We start from the raw sequence: 23,811 nt of genomic DNA, 5'->3' as shown, positions 1-23,811 counted from the left end.
GACCTTATCTTGGTATATGGTATGGGATGTTGGGCTATATCTAGTTTCTGCCATATACAGTGGCCTTTTTTAAAAAATCTTTGATTTTTCTACTCTTTTAGAATCTTTTTTAAATATCTTGAAAAATGAATTCCCTGGTGACTAAAATTGTCTTACCTGTCTGTACATAACACAGTTGGTCGATGTCACTTGATCTTCCCCACTTTACCTTAATAAATGTCAATTGCTATATCCTCATATAATATTAGGATAATAGATATTCAGCTACCTGGGGCCCCTAGGCACCTTTTTAAGGTACGGAAACTGGAGACAAACTCAGCTGTAAGAGATAAAATAGACTTGATTGAATATGATATTATTTTCATCCCTGCTTTCTTTTTTTCAAAGCTCCCAGCTTTGTAGGAGTACTAGCAACCAAGCTACAAACCCTGACCAGAACAAACAACCTTAAACACAATCCTATGTACTGTGATTATGGTGCAGGGGAAAGAGACCCAAGGTCAGTGCTGTGGCATATCATTCCACCTTCTCTTACACTCAAACACGCAGATTATGACAATCACTAACTCCTTTTAGCACTTTCCACATCCAGGCTGAATCCATACCTAGATCTTTTTTCTAGATCTAATACCAGTTTACATCCCAGAAGCCCCTAAGAACTGCCTATGCTCATAGAGACTGAAATCGGTCAATCACCTCCTCAGTCATCACTTCAGCATAAAAATTATATCGGAAATCTTCAGCATATGGAATTCTCTTGTCCCTCTCAGCCCTGTGGGGTCCCAGTCTCTTGATGGTAGAGTTCAAATATGGAAGATTCATTATCACTACTCCTCTCTACTAAAGGACTTTGTGGAAGAATCACAGAATATCAAAGTTGGAAAGGAGCTCAGAGATCATCTAGTCCCACCCATTCCTGAATTAGGGTTCCCTCTATGACATAACCCAAGAAAGCTTTCTAGCCTTTACTGAAAGATCTCTGATAAGAGAGAATCTGCTGCCTTTTAAGATGGCCAATTTCACTGTGAGAGAGCATTAGGTGTAAGAGAAGTTTTTTCTCATATCAAGCCCAAATCTTCCTTTCTTCTTTTTTGTTGGGGGGAGGGGTGAGGGGAGGAGAGGCAATCAAAGTTAAGTCACTTGTCCAGGGTCACACAGCTTCAAATCTTCCTCTTTGCAACTTGTACCCAGAGTTCTTTTTTTTTTTTAAGCAATTGGGCTTAAGTAACTTGCTCAAGGTTACACGGCCAGTTATTTCTGGGTGTGATGCTAAGTATCTGAGCCCGGATTTGATCCCTAGGTCATCCCAACACTGGAGCCAGTGCTCTTACTCGCTGAGCCACCTGACCGCCCTTATGTACCCAGAGTTCTTAAAGAAATTCATCCTTCTGAGACTGAGCAGAGCAAATCTGATTTCTTGATAGCCCTTCAAATATTGGGAGCATGCTTATATATCTCCCCTAAATCATCTTCTCCAGGTTGAATATCTCCAGTTCCTTTAATCCATGTGATAACTCCAAGGCCCTTGGCCATCCAGGTTTGCCCTCCTCTGAACACGCTATAGCTTCTCCACATTTTTAAATATGTGGTTTTCCAGGCTAACCCTAGAACTCCTGATATATCAGCACCCCAATCCTGAACACTGCACTTCTACATGGAATTAAATGCTGCCTTCCTAGAGAGATAGACTATCCTGCTGGTAAACCCTGTGGAGCCCTCATTTTTCATTTAGCAGCTTCTGAATTTCCCGATCATTTAAAAAAAATTGCCTCTACATAATCTAACCTAAGATTACATTGACTTTTCTGGCAGTCTCATCATACTGGTGTTTTCGATTGAGTTTGAAGTCGACTCACCTCTACAGATCTTTTCCAATGAATTGCTCTCTAGACATAGTTCCTTTATTTTCTTCTTGTGAAATTAGATTTTCAAGAACTCAAGTTTAAAACTATGACATCTAACATATTAGCTGTTCCTCTCAGCGTTATGTTTTCTGTCTGCAAATTTTATTAATTTGGTCTATGCCTTTCTTCATAGAAGATGGGAGTAACTGATTCCAGGAGTTTCTTACTATCAAGTATAAGGTTACAATTAGTTTCTTTCTCAGAGGTGTGAACAATTTTCTAATATGATGGTAGCGTTTGTAGGGGGACATCTTCATTCAAGGATCCAGACAGATAACCAAACTGGTTTTTTCTGCCTTTGTTCACAAACTTCTGATGGAATCTCACATTATAGTTCTGTCCTGGAAAGGGGAAGCTGCAAGTCAGGGAAAATAATGTTTAGTACTGGGCATACAAATAAAAGAAAGCCAGTCAACCTCTGCCTTTAAATAATTTACATATAATAGGGAAAAACAACACATATAGGGGAGATGAGGCCAAGGAAGATGGAGGATCATTTTGGATAGGGAAGTCAGAGGGAATGATTGGCAAATGATGAACACAAATGTTGACGTTAAATTAGATAACTTTTCTATGAGCCAAAGTTGGAAAGGGGGTTGGGAATAGGGAATGGGAGATGAGGGAGATGAGGAACTTGGCAAGGAGATTGTGAGGAAATGGTATTGATAGATCTGTGATCAGGACAAGACTCACTAATCAGAGCCAGGATCACAAGAGTGGAATTTGACTTCTAATAAGAGATGGAGGATGGAACTGCAAGTGCAGAGCATAAAAGGGGCTAAATTCTTCCCTTTAATTGTGTTTAGATTGTCACCTGCCATGGTTTATGGTATAAATTGTATTAGACTATGGACCAGGGCAGTATCTGATCAAACTGTAGAGCTTATTTAAATAACCTGGTAATGGGAGATGAGTTGGATGGAGGCAAATGGTAGGCTTGTTTTCTCCTCTCAGATTTTTTTCTCCTATTTTATAAAGTGCTGTAGTGAAACTCTCTCACCCACAAACACTTAATCTGAACAACAAGAAAACTCATGGAAGTGAAGGAAAAAAACTGGTTGAGTACATTTGCAAAATATTCCAGAGAGAATGATGGAAGATCAATGTTTCGTGGTGACCTTTCTTTGCATGTTGAATATTTTTACTCATCCTTTAAAGATAAATATTTATTAAATGCCTATTCTGCATGAATCCCCTGCCCTTAAGGAACTGGGGAGATTATATACAGATATAATGTTGAAAACATAAAAACAAATCATACCAAAAAATCTGGGTATCAAAAGAAGTTTATTGAGGAGAAATCCAGAGAAATTGGACGCCCCTGGCCAAAAGTGGATTCCACCCTTCTTTAGGAAGGAGAAGTGGGGGATACAAAAGAGAATCAACTTTTATACCATTAGCTCAGTGCAGACCCTCCCTTGAGAGAACGGACTGGTTTGTTCTCTTCTGGGTATACCCCTCCCATTATCATGTATTATTGCTAATGAGGCTCTAATTTTATGCTGGGTATGTTAAATAATATACATAATATGTGAGGTTCATTAAGCAAGCACAGTCATAACCCTGGAATACTGATCCCTCACCAGCTTAGCACAGATCTGTCCTTATCTTGGCCCGAGAGTCCCAAGGCTGCTGTCTGCTTTCTGATTGGTTGGATCCATCTGCTGTCTGTTAGCTTCCTTTATCTTACTTGGGTGATGTCTTAGCAATTCTATGGAAGCTCAGCCTCCCTACTGTTTCTTACAGTTTATTATCAGTTTTTTACTTCAATAATTTTTAACATTTCTGTGGAAACTTAACCCTTTGCTATCTCACATATATATGTATATATATACACACACACACATATATACATATACACACACATACATACACACACTATATATACACACACATATATACATATACACATATAAGTAAATAGAGGGTAGTTTGAGGAGAGAGTAGTAACTGGGAGGATCAAGTGACGTTAGACAAATCACCTTAACTTTGAGGTTTCATTTTTTATCTATGAGTGGAGGGGCTAAATAACTATGATTCTATGATTCTCTAATATTCTGTGTGTAAGGGTGAACTAGGATGGCTAGGTGGCGCCATAGGGCATAGAGTATCCACCCCGGAGTAAGGAAAAGTTATTTTCCTGAGTTGAAATCCGGCCTCAAACACTTTCTAGCTGAGTGACCCTGGGAAAGTCACTTAGCCCTACTTGCCTCAGTTTCCTCGTTTGTAAAATGAGCTCGAGAAGGAAATGGCAAACCACTCCAATATCTTTGCCAAGATAATCCCAAATCAGGTGGTGAAGAGTCAGACACAATAGAAAGGACTGAACCACAACAACACCAAAGGAGAAGCACTAAACCCAGTCCTTACAAGCATGCCTAGAGATAATGATGTGATTCTCTCCATGAAAGAGTCTGGGAGCTTGCTTCAGAGAGAGTCATTGTGCTGACAGTTAACAGAAGCTCCTTGAGGGCAATTTGGAACATGTTTAGACATTGTGTAACTAACTGGTCATAGTCTGCTAACCATGTGCTAAAGAAGATACTTTTTGGGGTGGCTAGGTGGTACAGTGAATAGAGCACTGGCCCTGGAGTCAGGAGGACCTGAGTTCAAATCTGACCTCAAACACTTAACACTTACTAGCCATGTGACCTTGGGCAAGTCACTTAACTCCAATTGCCCTGCCTTCCCTCCTCCAAAAAGCAAAAAAAAAAAAAAAGATACTTTTCACTTGCCTGGTGGTGCATTTAAAATACACTAGCCAACTATAGTAACCTCACCTTCTCTTTGTTTGACTCTTCTCTCCGTGTGACTTTTTTCTGGACGACACTGTCTGGCAAGGCCCCTAAGGCTCTCTCCCTTCCTGGCTAACCTGTAACTTGGAAATACAGGACTCTGATCTTTGCCTTTATATTTGCTCTTTAGCTTTGCATGAAAAAAAGTCGGAGGCTACGACCGAGGTTCTGAAAGGCTGGCAGTTAAGTCCACAGCAGGTTTTTCGTCCAAGCCATCATAGATGATCAAGGAGCAACCTTCAGGACCCAGTCCATTCAAGATGTGACTCATACTGAATTCCCTATTTTATAGGATGTCCTGTTACTTACCTAGTTATTCTGTTTTTTGTCTTCAATGGATGCTGGCATATAATTTGTCATCATTTTATTAATGAGCTTTTACTCATCATAAGCACTGCAAAGAAGACTAACCAAAGGAAAAAAATGAAAAAAGCATGAAATGATGTGTCTGATTACCTTTTTAGCACAGAATGAAACTAGCCCCTGAAAAACTCCTTTATGTGACTTTTCAAGAAGCAACTGCGGACAATCTTTCAATTTATTTTCTGGTTTCCTTTATATATTAAGAATGCTAACATGTATATAACTCAGTTCTTCTAGAGGCACCATAGTTCATTGACTACTGGACAAAAGTTACATATTGATTGACAATGATTAAATTAGTTTTTGCAGATGGTCTAAAATCTGATTTTTAACACCTTCGTCCTTTTAGCTATTCTACCAACATCTCTGCAAAAGTGGAAGGAAGGTGCAGAGAATCATTTTGAACCTTTGTCTAGTTCAAAGGGGCAGCTAGGTGGGACAGTGGATAAAAAGTGGATAGTCAGGAGGATCTGAGTTCAAATCTGGCTTCAGACACTTACTAGCTATGTGACTATGGGCAAGTCACTTAACCCAGTTTTCCTCAGTTTCCTCGTCTGTAAAATGAGCTGGAGAAGGAAACAGCAAACCACTCCAGTATCTTTGCCAAGAAAACCCCAAATGGGGACTCAACAGCATGTAATTGAAGGGTTGATGTTATCATCAAAAACCATCTGCGGGCCAGCCTTGTAATACGTTGGTGCTCTGACAGTAGACAAGCTGTCACTTTGCCCTTATTCAAAGCCTTTCCAGTTTGGTAGGATTTACTACAATGTTTACTTCAAGAATCAAGAGTCACTTCTACACCATTCTGAGTAATCAGAGCAAGATTATTACAACTTCACAGCTCCATGTTCACCAAATTCTCCATTTGCTTGAAATAGCGGTCTTTGACAATGTCAATCACCCTTTTCTCCTTTATACTCTCTTCTCTCTAGGTTTTCAGAACACCACTCTCCCCTGGTTCCCCTCACTCCTCGTAGGTCATTCCTCAGTCTCCCTTGCTGCACTCTCATCCAGGTCACTTCCCCTAAATATGAGTGTCCTACAAGGCTCTGTCCTAGACCTTTATTCTCCCTCTGTTACCACTTCATTTGGTGATCTCAACACCTCCCATGAATTTAATTATCTCTAAGCTAATAATTCTCAAATCTTCCTATTATCCTGCCCTAAATCTCTCTGCTGACCTCCAGACTCACATCTCCAACTGTCTTTCAGACATCTTGAACTGGATGTCCATTAGACATCTTAAACTCAGCATATACAAAACTATACTCATCTTTCCCCTAAACCCTCCCTTTCTCTAAACTTCCCTGTTACCATCATGGGCATCACCATTCACCCAGTTCCCCAGGTTTGCAACCTAGGTGTCATCCTCAGTCATCACTTTTGCTTACTCTTATAACCAATCTGTTGCTAAGGCTTATTGATTTCACCTTAGCACCGTCCTTTCTCTGATATCACCACCACTGTGGTGTAAGCTCTCATCATCTCCTGCTTGGACCATGGCAATATCCTGCTGGTGACTGCCTTCATCGTGTCTCCTTACCCTAATCCATCCTCCATGAAGCCATCAAAGTGATTTTCCTAAAGCACAGGTTCAAGCATGTCATTTCCCTGATCAATAAACTCCCTATTGCCTCCACAATCAAATGCAAAATCCTTTGCCGTTCAAAGCCCTTCATAACCTAGCCCCACCTCCCTCAACTTTCCAGCTTTCTCAGATTTTATGCTCTACCCTCATTTGACCTCCTTGCTCTTCCAGGAATAACACTCTCTCTCAATTCTGGGCATTTTCATTGACTGACCTCCATACCTTAAATGCTTTCCCTCCTTACTTCTGCCTATTGGCTTGACTAGCTTCCTTCAAGTCTCAGCTAAAATCCTACCTTCTACAGAGAAAGGAAACTGTTCCCAATCCTTTTAATTTCAGTGCCTTGGCTCTGTTAACTATTTCCTGTTCTGTATATGCATACATACATATTTGTACATATTTGCTTGTTATCTCTACCATTGGACTGTGAGTTCCTCAAGGACAGAGGATATTTTCTGTCTTTATTTGTATCCCCAACACTTAGCCCAGTGCTTATCAAATAGCAGATACTTAATATGCTTATTAACCAACATAATGAATTATCCATCCACACACCTATATTCTTATTCTTATAAAATACTTATGAGACTAGACCAAGCATATAAATCTGATGATTTTCTACAGCAGACAGTTGTTGTTGTTGTTTTTTAAGCACTTGAGGTTAAGTAACTTGCTCAAAGTTACACGGCCAGTTATTTCTGGGTGTAGTGCTAAGTATCGGAGCCCGGATTTGATCCCCGAGGTCATCCGAACTCTGAGGCCAGTGCTCTTACTCACTGCACCACCTGGCCGCCCAGCAGACAGTTTCTTAACAGTCACATAACTGAGTGAACAGCATAAAGGATATGAGATCCAGGGTGTGTTAATTAAAAAAAAAAAAACTAAAAACAGATTCAGTAGAACTAAAAAGCCATAAAGACTTTCTTTCAACAAGGTGTCTCCCATCTATATGATAAAATTATACAAGATTCCTTGATAAATGGAATGATAAGAATAAAATCACTGAATAACTCCCTGATTACCAGCATCAAGTAAATCATAAAACAGGGAGACATGCCATGAGAGGTGTTTGCCAGTATCCGGGGGGGGGGGGCACCCTTTTGGATCCAAATGGAAGATGAATGGCAAAAATCCCCCAGATATTCCTATTTGAAAAAATATATCAATTGCATTAAACTCCCAAACATCAATGAGATAGTCATCCAACAGAGAGGTCTAGTAATGTATGCAGAAAAAAATCAAGTCGAATAATGAAAGTATACTATACTGTCCAGATTATGCCATGCATAAACAGCCCATTGGTTTATAAATATATACATACATACACATAGAGAGAAAGACAGAGAGACATAGAAGACAGTGAGCTGGGCCCAGAATGGAAAAGAAGGAAGACAGAGCTTGACTGTATTTGGGAAACTGTACGATACTATTAATGATTCCAAGTTATTACTTGTCACAAAAATCCATCTTTTTGAAACCAGAATCCTGCCCACAATGTTGTATGACTAAGAATCATGGAATATTATAGTCTCTACAGAATTAAAATTCCAGGTGACCCAAAAGGTAGTAGAGAAGACTCACAGAGGGTGAAAGTAGAGTACAGTATATAGCAATGATAATTTGTATATAATAAAACAACAAGGAAATATAAAAAGATAAGAAAAAACAGGTGGGCTAGTCATGTAACATGGTTAACAGATATATGAACAACCCCAGTGCTACACCAAAACCCACACAGTGTTTAAGGGTCTAGAAAACCTGTAGTGCATTGGTAGATGCATTGGGAGAATGTGAATGAGCAGAAGAAAGAATAACTACATTGCATTCTGTACCAATGGATGGAGTACCTACACCAGTAAAGATTACATATCCATTGACAGATTCTAAATGTATTAGAAAATGAATCCATGGGGCAGCTAGGTGGCATAGTGAGTACAGCACTGGCCCTGGAGTCAAGAGGACCTGAGTTCAAATACAGCCTCAGACACTTAACACAAACAAACTAGCAGTGTCACCTTGGACAAGTCACTTAACCCCAATTGCCCCTCCAAAAAGCAAAAAAAAGAAAAGAAAATTAATCCCTGTCCAATTCATTTTAACTTAATTGATTTTTCTGTACATTTTTTCTCTATAAAGTTTCAGAAGAGTTATGGGTTGCTGGTGTATTCCTTTATGGAAAAAAAGAATCCTCTTGTAGCACAGAGCTATAGAAGGTCTGTATCTTAGGATGCATGTAGGGGCAATGTGATGTAGTAGAAAGAATGCTGGGGTGGGAATCAGATGATTTACATTTGAATCCTGGCTCTCAGTAACTCTAGTCAAGTCACTCAAGCCTCAATTCCCTCATCTGTAAAAAATAGGAATAATAGTGTTTGAAATACCTATTGTCAAGATTATTATAAGAAAAGTATTTTGTAATCCTTAAAATGTTATATGAATGAGCTGTTATAATCTTGTTTTGTGTTGATTTTGTTTTAACCACTACTAGGTTAAGGTCAAGTCAATTCTATACCCCACCAAAACCAAGATCTCAGGGCTGGAAAACCACATTGGCACTTCAGTCCACCTATTCACCTAGTAGGAATGCTCATTTCCCTGAATCTCTATAGAGTACATCTAAAGTTTTCTTTAAGTCTGCTTGTTCTCCTAGAAGTTCCCCCAGTTCTATTTTCATTATAGAATTGATATCCAAGATTTTTCTTTGTTCTAAGGTACTACTACTTATCCAACATTGAGGGTCAGCCCAATGTTACTACACCTAATACAAGGTTCTACATGAAAATGCCCCACTCTGTCCTGCTTTCACCGAGGTATCCAGTGTCATCTTCATCCATTTCTAAGTTTCTCCAAAAACCCTTCTTCAAAAATATATTCCAATTTTCTCTTCTTCAAAATAACATTATTCTTTCATTCCAACATCTTGGACCCTTGTAAACCCAAAACAAAGAGGCTCATGCTCACCTCACACCTCTCCATTGTCTTGGACATTTTGAGTTTGAGATATCTATGTGATATCCAATTTGAGATGTCTAATAGACAGTTGGTAGTATGAGATGAGGTCAAGAGAGAGGTGAGGGCTAGATAAATAAATTGGAGAATCACCCACATGGAGATGATAATGAAAGCCATGGGAAATAATGAGATCATGAAGTGAAGTAATATAGAGGAAGAAGACGGTCCAGGATGGAGCCTTGGGAAATACGGTTAATTGTCAGGACCTTGAGAAAGATCCAGCAAAGGAAAATGAGAAGACTATCAGTCATACAGATAAGAAGAGAACCAGGAAAGAGCAGTGAAAACCTTGAAAGTATCCAGTACAGGGTAGCACCAAAAGTTGCAGAGAGGTCAAGTAGAATGAAGATAAAGAATAGGTTGTTAAATTTGGCAATTAAGAAATCATTAGTAACTCTGGGGAGAATAGTATCAGCGTTATTTCAGAGTAGTCTCAGAAGCCAAATAGCAAAGGGTTTAGAAGAAAGAGAAGAAGAGGCACTAATTATTTTTAGTTTATTCAAGAAAATTAGCCACAAAAAGAAGGGTGATAGTTAGGAAGCTCTTAGTAACTACTTGCTGATTTGATTGGTCAAATTACCACATTGGCCTTTACAGACAGGAACATTGAGACTGGGATTTCAAACCTGTCCTTGATAGTAAAAGAGATTAGGGTTGGTTTTTATTTTTTTTAATCTTTGGATATATTTTCCATTTTTTATCTGTCTGTTGACATTTCTTAAATGTCCTTGAAATAAATGACCTTTGCTTAGTTGGCTTTCTTGTCAAGCTTTAAATTTGCTTTTCCTTCTACTGCTCTTCTCGTTTATGAGGCAATACGGTCCATAATAATATTCATGTATGATTGTATAAGTGAGTTTATATTCTTAACCACATTGTTTTGACAATCATATTTCTAAGGCTGTCAAAGAGATACAGAAGTTACTGAGCGCGGCCATTTCTAAGCCTTTTTGGTCCCATTTTATGACAATTTATTTGCATTGGTTAAATTTTTGCAAGAAATTGTTATTATCTGTTTCAAGTCTCTTTTCTCCATTCATTTCCCTTTTTTTTTGGCATCAGTAACTCATTTAAATAGGTCAGATTGGAATTATTTTACTCACTTGTCTTATCTTATCATTTTTAATTCTTTTAATTCTGTATTTATTTTAATCTTTGTGGTCTGACTATACACAGAGAGTTCACTTAGTAATGATGACCCCCACAGCAGTTATGAGCCATTTCTCATCTTGAAATGTCATCAGTTTTTTATGTTAATTATAAACTCCATATCTAGCACCTTCTTTTTTCTAGATGGTATTCTGGGTTTACAGATGTGTCTTTATTGACATCTATACCAAACTTTTGAACTTTCTCATTCCTTAATACTGAACCATATCATAGCTGTTTGTTTTGGGATTTTGGGGTTTTGTTTTGGAGGTGTTTTGGGAGGGCAGGAGTTGGCTATCTTTCCCTATGTTCACCTTTCTTTGAATTCACCTATTTTCAGGCCTTTGCTAACTTAATTTGAAGGGTGTTATCAAGTTCCTCCTAAAATTTCTGTATCTCCTTCTCTGCAGCCCATGTTGGCACATAAGCTACAATTATTTTCACAAAGGTCTTTTTGCACATATTTACAATAAGCACTGCAATACAAGATGACCAGATGTCCCATTTGAATATGTTTCTTCTTGCCTTTGCACACAAAATAAAGCTAACCCCACCACCTTCTTTATTTACTTTTCCAAAAAGAACCACCATACTTTTGTAGCTGTCCCTTCGTCTTCAGATTTCAATGATAATGAGAATATCAAGACTGACAATTCAATTCCTCTTATAATATTTCTATTTCTTGGGCAATGGACAAGGAGCTTACATGTAATGTATCAATAGATAAGTTAATGTTTACAGAAGTCATAAAACTAATTCTTGGCACCCTCTTTTCTCTCACACTGCCATGTCGGAAGGTGCTCACAAGACTGTGAACCATTATTTTGTTTTCCTTTGTTTTGTGGGTTCCCATAGCTAAAAAGTTCATGAGCCTTTCTATACTTAGCTAAGCTAGTCCTCAGAAAGCAGGCATGGTTTGTTACCAGAACCATTCTCAAAACCTTTATACCATGGTAGAAATTTCCAGAGATTACTCTATGCTGGCATAGCCTTCAAAAATTTAGAATCATCTCAAAACGGCAATGAAACCTTGGAGTTGGACCTTGTAGAGGAACCATTATGGTTCTGGTTACTTAACCATTTTTCTAGCCATTTGACAGTACCATCAATCTAGCCTATATCTCTCCATCTCATCTATAAAGACATGAAAGATTTTATCAGACATCCTCCTGAAGCATGTATACTACATCTATGGCATTCTTCTGATCAAGTCAAATAATCTAATTGGAAAAGGACAAGGTTAGTCTGTCATGATTCGTTCTTAAAGAAGTTCCCCTGGCAATAATCCCTTTCTAAATATTCACAAATAGTGTCTTTGATGATACGTTATAGAATTTTGACAGGAATTGAAGTCAAGATCTTTGGACACTAGACAGAATATCTTTTTTCATTGATTGGGACCTTTGTTACTTTCCAGTCCCATGGTACCTCTCCCTTTCTCCAGAATTTTTTCAAAGTTCACCAGTAGAAGCTCAGCAGTCTTAGATCTTTCATTACTTTAGCATTCAGATAATCACAGAATTCTAAATTTGAAAAGGACCTCAGCAGCCAACTCATTTGACCCATGCCTTGGACAGCTACACATTGTGTGACAAAGGGCAAGTCATTCAACCTCTAATTCACCAAATGGGGCTAATTACACCCATACCTCACAAAATTGTTATAAGGCCTAAATGAGAGAAAATGTATGAAGTTGGTTTTCTAAAACTTTGAGTCGATTTACCTGAGTCTGGTACCTGAGATTCATTAAGGGTGTCTAGGTACTTTCTCACCATCTTTTCTCTTGCCTTGGGTTTTAATGTCCCTCTTGTTAACCATTTTTGCTCTGTCCTTCCCAATCCAAAGATCATTCCTTTTTGGTAGGGAAAAGAGAAAGTTGAGTTGAATGATTCTACCTTCTCTCCCTGAACAATTATTGTAGTTTCATCAATCCAGAACTAGGGTCCTTATTCTTTCATCATTGAAGCTCTTGCCCCTAACCTAGCTAGAAAACCAATGAAATATTTTAAAATCCTGCTCATTGTCTTAAGCTTTCATCACTGTTTCTACTTATCTGAATGTAAACGTTCCTGGCGCTCTTATACCACTGTCTGGCTTTGTTCCTTAGCTCTCCTTACCTCCATCTCCCATACAAATCTTTTAAAAACCTAAGGAGTAGGTGAGTTCCTTGTGTATCCACATTGGTTTGTTTAAATTGCTTTCCCTTCTCTTCCTTATCACAATCCTTTGTGTTCTCACACACTATTCTTGAGGATATCCTAACTCTTTGGGGCTGACATCTCCTGTAGGACTTTAGGCTATAGGATCCTCCCTATCCTTTCTCTGAATTCATAGAAATCCACTATTCCAAGATCTAAGATGGGCTTTATCCTCTACGTAAACAATATACTTTATGGAGTGGTCATGTCCCCCCAAGGCTTCCATCATTTCTACTTCAGCAATTCCTAAACCACTAGAATCAGGTTCAGAATTGCAGTTTCCCTCAAAGTTTCCTTTATTGGATCTTCCTCCAGGTCACAGTACTAAACTGGAAGGCCTTCCTCACCTGACCCTCTCTTGACCCTCTTCTTCCACTATACTATCTCTATGTTTTCCAACCAAGCAGCTTACTCAGAGGGGTAGGAGGGAAAAAAGTCTGTTATCTCACCTAAGTGGGGAAATCTAGGGGGTTAAAGTCAGTGAGCTTTCACTGACCTTTCTAAAACTTTCCTGTTTTAGCCTTATCTGTGATCCTTCAAATCAAATTATCTGCTCTTCAAGTTGAGGGAACACTCTGCTATTAACACTTCCTTCTGCCATAGTAGAGTCTAATCTCTTAGACTTCCCTGTTCCCACAGGTCCCTCCTGTCAGGCCTAATGAATTGAAACATAGAAATGTGTCCTTAGCATTTACTTGCTCCTGACCCCCTTCCCCTCACCCCAAGTCACCCTGAAACCTCCTCTTCTCCTCACTACCCTGCTAACCCAAGCCCCTTCTTCCCTCAGATTTCCTTGTCTCCTCTCTTCTTCCCTTAGGCCTCCCTGATTTCCCCCTCCCCTCAGACATTCCTAACTCACCATTCCTTTCTCTCCTCCCAGACTTCCCTCCTCCCCTTCCCTCTCAGGTCCTCCAGACACCAGCCATCTGAAGCTTCCCCTTACCTACTCCTCTCCCCACTCCCCAGGCCTCCCTGAATACTTCAAATCACAAGATGGATGAAGAACTATGCCAGACACTCACTCAACGTTATGTGAGTGTCATGAATCGGTTGCAGAGCCTGGGCTACAACGGGCGGGTCCATCCAGGGCTGACAGAGCAATTGGTTAATGCCTATGGTATCCTGAGGGAACGGCCTGAGCTGGCAGCCTCTGAAGGTGGCTCTTACACCATGGACTTCCTCCAGCGGGTGATCATAGAGACAGTGCCCCCCAGCGTGCTAAATGATGCCCTGCTTCTTCTCTCCTGCCTCAACCAACTCTCCCATGACGATGGCAAACCTATGTTCATCTGGTGATGGAAGCCTGCTAAGCACCAAGTGCTGGCACCAGCCACACCCTCATGTCAGCCATGAGGCCTATTAGGCCCCAGGCATGACCACCTTACCATGGGCAAGGTCCCCCTCCCCTGGGTTCCCCCACACACCAAGCAAAGCTATTAAAGCTATTAATTGCTAGGCAAGGAATCAGTACTCCTGGGTTTTTGGTACCCAAATTCTCATCAGAGGCAGGTAAAGAGGGCACTGCTAGAGTTACCATCAGTCTCTATCTCTCACCATGCTCTCAGGTTGCTGTTTGTGCCTTTTTAGGCCTAGCTTAAGCCCCCAAAAGTCCCAGTCTTGGGGGGTGTTGGTAGGATGGGGAAGACAGTAAATTTTTGTGTGCCTTTGGGTGAGTCACCAGGGTATTTACTTTTTCAGTCAATGGATAAAACAATCCCTCTATCCCTTTCTCCCCTCCACCTTCTTTTCATAGTCCCTGTCATCTTCCACAGCTCTTTAGGAACAAATAATTGCCCCCCACTTTAGTCACTCTCATTACCTACATTTCTATGTGATGGAGGGAGACCTTAGAGCTGAGAATTAGGGTTAGTTCCCCTTCCTCTCAGTTTCTTCAAACTATACCAGAACCTAAGAAGGCTTGAAAAAAAAGAAGAATAAGGACCCAAATTGACATCTTCAAAGATTCTGACCTTTGGGGAATTCATCAAGGTATAGTCACCAGGTAGGCTCAGAGCACTCCAGCCTCACTCAAAACATTAATCCCACAAAACCATATCAGCTAAATCCTGGTAAACCAAAGGATTGACTTTACCCCCCATCCCAGACTGAAGTAAATGGGGAATAGTTTGTTCAATTTAGAGGAATTAATTCCTCTTGGGGCTTTGCTTTTCCCTGGGAAAACAGAAAAATGAAAGAGCACTCGAGTTACCTTTTAGAGGTCTCATGGCTGACCTTTAGCTGACCTATGATCCTAGAGGACATAAAGGACAGAGGTAAAAGAGATTTTAAGGACTATGTCATCCCATCCCTTCATTTTTTATGGAAGGGAACCCAGAGACTTGGAGAGAGTGATTTGCCCAAGGTCACCCAGCTAGTTAGTAGTAGGGCAGGGCTTTGAATTCTGGGCCTTCTGATTCTAAATTGAGTTCTCTTTCAACTCTACCCTACCAGAGGAGAGATTAAGTCTTTTACCTTGAGGGCTTCTAGGAAGACTGGACTTTCAAGCTGAATCCTAAGGAACAAGTAGGATTTAAATATACAGAGTTGAGAAGCAGGTCTTTTGAAGGAAAGTGCATTTTCTGTGCCAAAGCATAGAAATTGGCAACAGCTGGGATTGTAGAAAAGACCACCCTATGATGGAGAGGAAATATGGCTAGAAAGTCAGACCAGATTGCAGGGACCTTGAATGAGAAATGTGGATTCTACTCAGTAGGCAAAAGAAAATCATTACTGGGTTTTGAGCAGTCAATGTGGTGACCTGTGGAGGCTGAATTGGAAAAGAGACTGGTTATATGAGGAAAGGAAAATAAATGTCTTTGTGTTTTTTCAGGGTCTGGTTGAAATTTTAAAGCGATAGAGAATTTTTACTATTGTATTCTTTAGAATCTAGAGCCTAGACAATAGTGTTACTTTGACACTTTCACTTTCTTTTTTCTTTCTTTTCTCTCTCTCTTTTTGTCTCTAAGTCTCCTTCCCTCGTTTCTTCAGGGGAAGTAACATAGAATAAACAGTAACAATGGAAGAAGAGCCAGGTGTGGAAAGAACAGATTTGAATTCCAGCTTTGAACATCACTAACTGTGATTTGGGGGAAAGTCAACTTTTTCTAGGCCTTAGTTTCCTTATCTGTGAAATGAGAAAAATAATCCTTCTAACACCCATTTCACCCAGTCAAAAAACATATTCTGTTATAAAGTGTGAGATATTTCTATTATTTAATAAATTGGTGAGCGGAAGAACTAGACTTGAAAGATTTTATTTCCTAACCTGGAGAAGGCATCTGAGACTTACGGATTGACAGGTTCTGTATTGCACTTTGTACTCATTGGAAACAGAGAATGATGATTACTCCAATGTCTTTCTGAAGTCTTGAGGGTAGGGATGGAGTATCACTTGAGGGGAGGGGGAAGATAAAACCTATTGGGTTTTAGATTTCAGCTTGACAAAGGATATTCTGGATTTGGACTAGATTGGAATTAAGCAGTAGAACCATCCAGACCTACTTGAGCCTAAGAGAAGCACAAGCCTAGATCTCTTAATTTAAGACAGATTAGTTAATTGGTGGAGATATGATAGAAATATTTTTTAAACACTTTCAGTCAGCCTTTACTTATATTTTTGAGTTGACTTTTCCCCCTCAATAAATATCCGTACTGAAACCAACGTGACTCTTTGAGGGAAGGGTGGACTTCAGGGGACTGTAGGCATCACTGATGATGTCACTGCTTCCCCTGGACCAGTCCAGAGTGAGCTCCTTCAGCAGACTCCGAGGTTGGAAGGCAGGCCTGGGAACTTAGTGGATAAAGCAAATAGAGCAGGTCTTTTTCTGGAAGACTTGTACTGAAATCTTTCATAGTAATACATGGTAATAGACTGACCAGGTGGTAAAAGGGCCTTTACCTAGATTCAGGAGGTAGGAATAAAGAGGGAGGTAAAAGAAAAAGATATTCTAGATCCAAATAAGTAAGACTTGGAAACAGTAAATGTGTGAAGTGAGGAAAAGGAAGGGGTCCAAGATAATACCACTAAGCTATATAAATGGATAAAGTACTGACCAATAGGAAGTCAAACAGAGTTTGATTATGTACCAGTTGAGTTTGAGGTGGGCCAGCATACAAAAAATCTAAGTGGAAATGTTCGATAGGCATTTGGAAATTTTAGGTCTAGAGATCAGAGCTGAAAATTTGGGAGTCCTTTGCCTAAGTGCCTAATTGGCAGAGGTCATAATTTTGAGGAAGTAAGGTGATCCCTTCAGCTAAATAAGATCTCTCCAGATAGCTATGATCTCTGCCTGAATTGCCACAGCCATTTGCTTCTTCATCTTTTATACAGTGTTCCTCATACCAGTTTGTACAGTTGTCTTTCTTACCCTGTCCTTATAAGCTTCCTGAGGTCAGGAACTGTCTGTCATTTATTTATAAGCCCCCTTCTGCTTCCAGACTAGGGTTGTGCAGAATGGCAAACCTCAGTAAAAGTCTGTGAAAAGAATGCAAGTTAACCAGGTCAGATTTGTAAGTAACTAACTCCAGCCACAGTTTAGCTGGACCTGCCTTGGTTATTTAACTTTGAGGTGGGGTTGCATTCTGATTCTGGAGGCCTTTGCAGACCTAACTGGTTTCTATTCCTTTGGCTGGGTTGGGACAGGCAGTATTGAGATTACAATTGATAAAGTGGATAGATCAGTTGGTAACACCCTCAAACCTACCCCAAGGCTTCATAATTTTCTGAGACTGAAAAGATGAATAAGTTTGCTCCCTAGTTACCTCTAATGCAAGAACCTCCAAAATCATTGCATTTCAGCTGCAGGCTCAAAACACAAAGATCTGGCACAGGCTGGCAGAGGTACCCAACTAGGTCCTTTTTTCCTCTCCTCAATCCATCTGGTAGCTCCGATTCCTCCCTTCTCCTGTTTTCTTTTACCTGCTGCTGTCCAGGAGACAGCGCTAGAGACCTACCGCAGTCTTAGCCACCCATCAGATGAAATAATAAGATGGCCTAATGGAGAGGGGCAGCTTGAGCCAGCCTTGGAGCAGGGAAGACGTGCTGCGTTTGAGCCCCTCCTATGACATGTACCGTGTGACCCTGGGCAAGTTTCTTTACCCCAAGGCTCCAGGGACCTCCCTCAGATCCTTAAGTCGCAGAGGGGATGGCCACTTTGACAGCGGGAAAGTCCCGTGCCGACAGCATCTCGGGTCCAGTCTGTATCCACAAAGAGGAATCGGCAAAGCTAGGACTACAGAGCAAGCACACCGCGATGCCCGTAGATGTCCGGTTTGGGGGGGTGCCTTCCTATGCCCAGGCTGCTTCCCTACAGCAGTGGGCCGGACGACCGCCCAGGGTCCTCCGAACTTCCAAATCTTATCTTGGCCGAGGCGGGACCTGCCTGGCTGGAGCGCGGGGGCGGGCTCTCGTCTTCACTTTCTCTTTCTATTTTCCGGCTTCCGCTGCCGCGGTCCTCCAAATTCAGGTAAGTAGAGGGATGTGTCCCCGGGACCTCCTTCCCGACCCTCATGCCTCTCCCGCCTTGGCCCTCCAGTCCCCTTTCTGGAGTCCCCTCCTCACCCCTCTCATGCGTTCTACTCCCTGTCTCTGCTCTCCAGGGCGCCTGGTCACCCTCTCCTACTCATCTGCCTTGCAGTCTCCTTTGGACAGATGATCGGCCTCCTCCCAGATCCCCCAGCTCGGGGGAAAGATGAAGCCCAGAGGCAGAGTCAAGCCTGGTCCTGAGGAAGGCAGGGTTGCCCCCTCTCTGCCTGTGAGACAAGCACCTCTCAAGCAGGGTCCCTCCCCTCTCTCCTTCCCCCATGCAGACCCTGAGCCCTGGTGCACCCCCAGCCAGCTGGCCCCAGAGGCTGGGAGGGCTTCGGTCATCCCCATTCCCTCACCCTGCCCTGCATGTTCTGCACAGCCTGGCCAGAGCCCTGCTCTTCCCTGCCTACTGGGCCCTGGACAGGCTTCTGGTCTGCTGTGTGCCCACTCCCCGCACTCCATTTGCCCTTTTTACTCGCTTCCCAAGGGGACTGTGTCATTTTCTGGTCACCCTACTAGGAGCTTTAGCTGCCCTGCTCCTGCTGCTAGCAGCTCTACCCCTACTGCTCCTAGGCCTGCTTTTCTGGTTACCTCTGCAGTACTGTCGACGCCCTTTCTGCTACCAGCCACCTCCTAGGAACTGGACACCACCCTCACCCTGGTGTCCCCCATCAGATCCCCACCGAAGCTTTGGCTTTCTCAGTGCCAACCTCTGCTTGCTGCCCGATGGTCTTGCCCGATTCAGCAACCTGCAGCATAGCCAGAAACGGGCAGAGAGGATCGGTACTGTCCTACTTGGAGGAGCCAAAGGGCCAAGCTATGGGGCCACAGGTTCCAGTGCTCCCCTGACTGGTTCCCTGGTAGGGGAGTTGATATCAGCCCTACCAGTTAGCCTGGACTTTGTGTGCCTTCAGGAAACATTCGATATAAGGGCAGCAAGCAGGCTGGCCCAGCTCCTGGCAACCACCCTAGGTCCTGTGATATATGATGTGGGGACCAATGGCTTCTATCCTGGGCCTCAGCTCAAACTATTGGGTAGTGGGCTTTTGCTGGTCTCCCGATACCCTGTGCTGAGTGCTAGCTTCTTACCCTTCCCTAATGGCCGGAGGGAGGATGCACTTGCCTCCAAAGGATTACTCTCTGTTCAGGTATGCAGTATTCCTAGGGGTCACTTGTGGGTCAAGGGCAGGGGCCAAAGATTGACCTAGGCTCTGGGAGAGATGGCAATGCCCGTCATGTTACAGGTGCAGCTGGGCATGCTGGAAAGGCGGAGGATTGTGGGTTACCTGCACTGTACCCATCTGCAAGCCCCTGAAGGTGAGCCAGAACCCAAGGCTAGAATGTCTTTTAAGGGGGTCTTCAACTTCCTCTTGTGACTGCTAATTTCTGGCAGCAACATACATCAACTGACTGGTTTTCACAACTTCCTCAACTATTTCCTTTCCCCTAACCCATGTCCCTGCCCCCCACCCCACCTCCCATCTCCAGCTAGAAGGGGGTTTGCTTTCTATCTCCAATGGCTGAGATCCAAGGTCATCCCATCTTTACTTACCCCTCTGTCCTGACAGTTGCCATCCCTCCAAGCCCAGCCCCTTCCCTACAACTGACTGAGTCTTGTGCTCCTCTATTGTCCTACACGGCCTCTGTCTGCCCAAGTTCACATTCCTCCATGGTTCCTCTGTCCTTCCTACCCCCACCACCCAGTTTCCAGGCATAGTTTATTTCTCTGCCAAGTTTCCACAGGGTTACAGGATCTGGCTGGGGAGAACCAGGGAGTGGGGGGGGAGGGGGGAAGGGCAGCAGGTACCCTGGCCCATTCCCTGCCTTTCCCAGAGGATTGGGCCATTCGCTGTGAGCAGCTTTCACTCCTGCTGGGCTGGGCTGAGCAGTTTGAAGCACAGAATGACAAGGATGATGATGCTGTCGCCTTCAGTGTGCTTATGGGTGACCTCAATTTTGACAACTGTTCCTCAGGTATGGGGGCAAAGGCCAAGGGAGGAAGGGGGAAGGTAGGTAGCCCTCTACCAACCAAGCTAGCATTCCTTTTCCTCCCTTCTCTCCTAAAGATGATACCCAGGAACAACAGCATGAACTGTTCACTCACTTCACAGATCCCTGTAGGTTGGGGCCAGGCCAGGAGCAGCCCTGGGCCATAGGTAGGAGGAGCCAGGGTCTGGATCACCATTCCCTATCCACCTCAACAGGAGAATCTTAAGACATGAGACATCCTTCCCTTCCACCAATAAAAATATCCCTGGGCATGGAACTAGGCTCCCCACATCACCCTTTCTCAACTGGAGGAGGCCAAGATATCCCTCTCCTCAGTCCTAAAGCCCCAGGCTTATCCTTCCTTCCCTTGGACCTGAGGGGACCAAAGGAAAGCAAGGTGTGCTCTGGACCTCACATTCCTCCCTGGTCCCCAGGAACCCTGCTGAGTGCCCCAACGCTACACTTCCCAGTGGCCTGCTGTCCTGAGAAGCTGAAAAGGCAAGTGTCACTGGAATGGGGCCCTCCATGCTGTAGCATGACCTCCTCCCTAATAATACCAGTCCTCCCTTTCTTTATTCCTCTAGTGCTCTGGAGCAGGAGGATGGGAGAAGCATGTACCTTGCACGCCCTCCCTCTGGGACCCTCCCCTCGGCATCCTGGAAGGGCAGAAGAATAGACTACATCTTATGCAGGAGAGAACCTAATACCCTTCTCATCCCAGTAAGTGCCCTAGGGGGTACAGAGGTAGCCATCTGAGGGACAGGAACAGTAACACTAGATTTTCCACTTACACTGTGAAGTCATGGGCAATTTCCTCCTGGAGAATAAGGGAGTTAGACTCTTACATCTCTAAAGTTCCTCCCTCCCAGCTCTGCTGGTCTGTGGGAGGGAGAAGAAGGGGAATCTTCCCTCATGCAGAATTCCATCCCCCCCAGGCCATAGAGCGAGTGACTTTCAGCACATGCCTGGCTGGCCTCACTGACCATCTGGCTGTAGGCCTACGACTCCAGGTGACCACAGAGCCCAGAACTACATCAGACCTGGGCAAGCCCAACATACAGAAGGACCAACAGACTGAACAATGAAAGCAGCAAACTGTGACCTCAGCTCCTCACCAGTCCCACCCCATTGGTATGGGGGCAACTTCAGGGATATTTATTGTTGCCCCAACAAGGTGCTCAGAATCCCACCCCACCCCTCACACACCCTCCTGTGCTTGTCGGTACTCATAGACGCTGCCTCGTTCAGGAAAGGAGGTCAAATGGGGTGGGGAGCCAGGGGCAGGGGCCGGCTCCTCAGGGTCCCCATAGCCACCTCCGCCGGGTGTCATCAGGCAGAAGGCATCCTGAAGAGATACATAAAGTTTAATATTGAGTTTAGGGGAGAGAAGATGAACCTCCCTGCCCACCTTTTCCTCCAGTTCTATTCTAGCATCTCCTTTTTATACTCTTCCCTTTCCTTGATGGAGCCAAATTAAACAATGAACACCAGCAATCCAGAGGTCTAAGGCTTACTTTGTGGGTGCTTGGGAGTGAGGGTGAAATTTCCCCAGTTCCCTGAGTCCCCAGGTATATGCTCTTTCCTTGGACTACTGAACAGTTCTCTCAAATTGTATTCCCTCCCTTCCTCTTGAGCCCCTTACCCCAGGGAACACAGTCACAGATGTTTTCCCCCCCAGGCTGATAGTCCGTCCATCTTTTCGGATTAACAGATTGAGTCCAGGGGCTCCGGGTTCTCCCCCTGAAAAAACCACAACAGGGAATTGAGGGAAAGGTAACATCCCACTCTTGAAACAGTAACAAAATCACTGTGCAAAGTGTGACCTTGGCTCCTTCCCAGCCCCTCCCCTGTAGTATAGGGGTCCCTTTGGTCATCCCACCAATGTAACCAATTGTAAGGAATGACCCCAAGTAGAATAAAGTTGTGAAACTTGTTGGGGGGCAGTGAAAGAAGGGGGCTGGGAGGGAGGGGTCTCACCACAGAGGCCATAGGGCTGGAAGGCTCGTCGCTCAGACAGGACAGACAACTGGGCTTTTTCTCGGAAAACAAGCTCCCTTACCACACCATCCCCGCCTCGGAAGCGGCCCCTTCCCCCTGAGCCCTCCCGTAGCTCAAACCTCCGAAGAATCACAGGGTACCTGGGGGAACAAAGAATCTGGCTCTTCCATCTCACCCAACTCCTTAGGGCAATTGCCCCAACATCACACACTCACCGACTCTCCAGGATCTCAGGGTCAGTGATGCGGGTGTTGGTCATGTGACTGTGGACCCCACTGCGTCCATGCCAGCTTGGTCCTGCTCCTGCACCCCCTGCCACTGTCTCATAGTAGCCCATGTGGGCATTTCCTAGAGTCACGTTGTTCATGCAGCCCTGAGGAAGGAGGAAAGGAATTTGGTGTGAGGAGACCAAGCCAGAGACACCCAGCCCATCCCTGAGCATTCTCCAGACCTGAGAAGCAGCACAGGCTCCAAAGGCAGCCAGTATGACATCTACTACCCGCTGGGAGGTCAGCACATTGCCCCCAACCACAGCTGCATCTGGAGATGGATCCAGGATGGAGCCCGGAGGGATCACCACCTGAACTGGAGCCAGACAGCCCTGGGGGGTTGGGGAGAGGAAGCAGAAGAGCTCAATAAGTGGAAGACACACACACCCACACCCACCCCCACACACACACAGAGTTCAGAGGATGTTACACATTCAGGTGACCCACCTGATTCAGAGGAATGTCCTGGCCTACCAGACAGCGCAAGCAGTAGATGAGAGCTGATAGTGTGATGGCTCGGGGAGCATTTAGGTTGCCGAACACCTCTGGACCTGTGCCACTAAAGTCAAAGACGGCACTGCCCTGCGGTCAGAGGACTATGTGTCATATAATACACAACCAGTCCTGGCCCAAGCACAAACCCCCCACTTCTAGGCTGAGCCCACACACCTGCCCTTGACCTCTCTCTCAACATTGGTCCTACCTCTACTGGGTTGATCTTCACTAGAAGGCGAATGGGGGAGCCATCATCCATGTGATCCTCTGCGCTCACCTCCAGCGGCAGCCCTTGTGCCTGCCGGGCTTCCCCAAAGGCCTGGAGCATCTCTCGAACAGCCAGCTCTGCATTAGCCTAGTAAAGGAGACATCATTCAGAGACCACCCTATGCTTCCCCACTGATCCCTCCCAGCTGTTACACAGAAGACTTAGCTCCCAGCAGATTCTGTGATCCAGCTTCTGCTCAGGTTCTTCTTCTTCCTCCCCTCCCCCAGCTTTATAGATCTTAACATCACCTCCA

At 43.7% G+C, this 23,811-nt stretch overlaps 3 protein-coding genes across 4 annotated transcripts in view; 2 read left to right on the top strand and 1 right to left on the bottom strand.

Moving 5' to 3' along the window:
• Nucleotides 1-14,308, top strand: part of SPATC1 (spermatogenesis and centriole associated 1) — an 82,950-nt gene extending 68,642 nt beyond the window's left edge. The window contains exon 5 of the mRNA XM_069096982.1: nucleotides 13,979-14,308. Coding sequence (XP_068953083.1) covers nucleotides 13,979-14,308 — 330 coding nt within the window. The remainder of the gene's footprint in view (nucleotides 1-13,978) is intronic.
• A 4,305-nt stretch (nucleotides 14,309-18,613) lies between these two features.
• LOC138168059 (sphingomyelin phosphodiesterase 5-like) lies at nucleotides 18,614-21,869 on the top strand. Its single transcript, XM_069097053.1, has 7 exons — nucleotides 18,614-19,687; nucleotides 19,784-19,856; nucleotides 20,373-20,513; nucleotides 20,606-20,695; nucleotides 20,963-21,026; nucleotides 21,113-21,248; nucleotides 21,464-21,869. Exons 1-7 carry the CDS (start codon nucleotides 18,815-18,817, stop codon nucleotides 21,611-21,613), a joined length of 1,527 nt encoding a protein of 508 aa, XP_068953154.1. The 5' UTR covers nucleotides 18,614-18,814; the 3' UTR covers nucleotides 21,614-21,869.
• Nucleotides 21,625-23,811, bottom strand: part of OPLAH (5-oxoprolinase, ATP-hydrolysing) — a 44,689-nt gene continuing 42,502 nt past the window's right edge. For both annotated transcript variants that reach the window (XM_069097052.1, XM_069097051.1), the window contains exons 21-27: nucleotides 23,499-23,645; nucleotides 23,243-23,377; nucleotides 22,978-23,127; nucleotides 22,742-22,899; nucleotides 22,506-22,666; nucleotides 22,171-22,268; nucleotides 21,625-21,873 (exon numbers count right to left, since the gene is read on the bottom strand). In XM_069097052.1, coding sequence (XP_068953153.1) covers nucleotides 21,727-21,873; nucleotides 22,171-22,268; nucleotides 22,506-22,666; nucleotides 22,742-22,899; nucleotides 22,978-23,127; nucleotides 23,243-23,377; nucleotides 23,499-23,645 — 996 coding nt within the window. In that variant the 3' untranslated portion in view covers nucleotides 21,625-21,726. The remainder of the gene's footprint in view (nucleotides 21,874-22,170; nucleotides 22,269-22,505; nucleotides 22,667-22,741; nucleotides 22,900-22,977; nucleotides 23,128-23,242; nucleotides 23,378-23,498; nucleotides 23,646-23,811) is intronic.

Source organism: Petaurus breviceps, unplaced genomic scaffold, assembly GCF_028583685.1.
Source record: "Petaurus breviceps papuanus isolate PSGF00001 unplaced genomic scaffold, PetGlider_PUasm1.0 350, whole genome shotgun sequence".
Classification (NCBI taxonomy): domain Eukaryota; kingdom Metazoa; phylum Chordata; class Mammalia; order Diprotodontia; family Petauridae; genus Petaurus; species Petaurus breviceps.
Note: the sequence above shows the minus strand (reverse complement) of the source record. Positions and strands in the feature narration are given on the sequence as shown.

Coding starts and splice junctions, on each gene's coding strand:
- LOC138168059 (XM_069097053.1), top strand. CDS start 18,815: ATGCAGACCCTGAGCCCTGGTGCACCCCCAGCCAGCTGGCCCCAGAGG. Junction 19,857..20,372: donor CCATCTGCAAGCCCCTGAAG/GTGAGCCAGAAC, acceptor TGCCTTTCCCAG/AGGATTGGGCCATTCGCTGT. Junction 20,514..20,605: donor TTTTGACAACTGTTCCTCAG/GTATGGGGGCAA, acceptor TCTCTCCTAAAG/ATGATACCCAGGAACAACAG.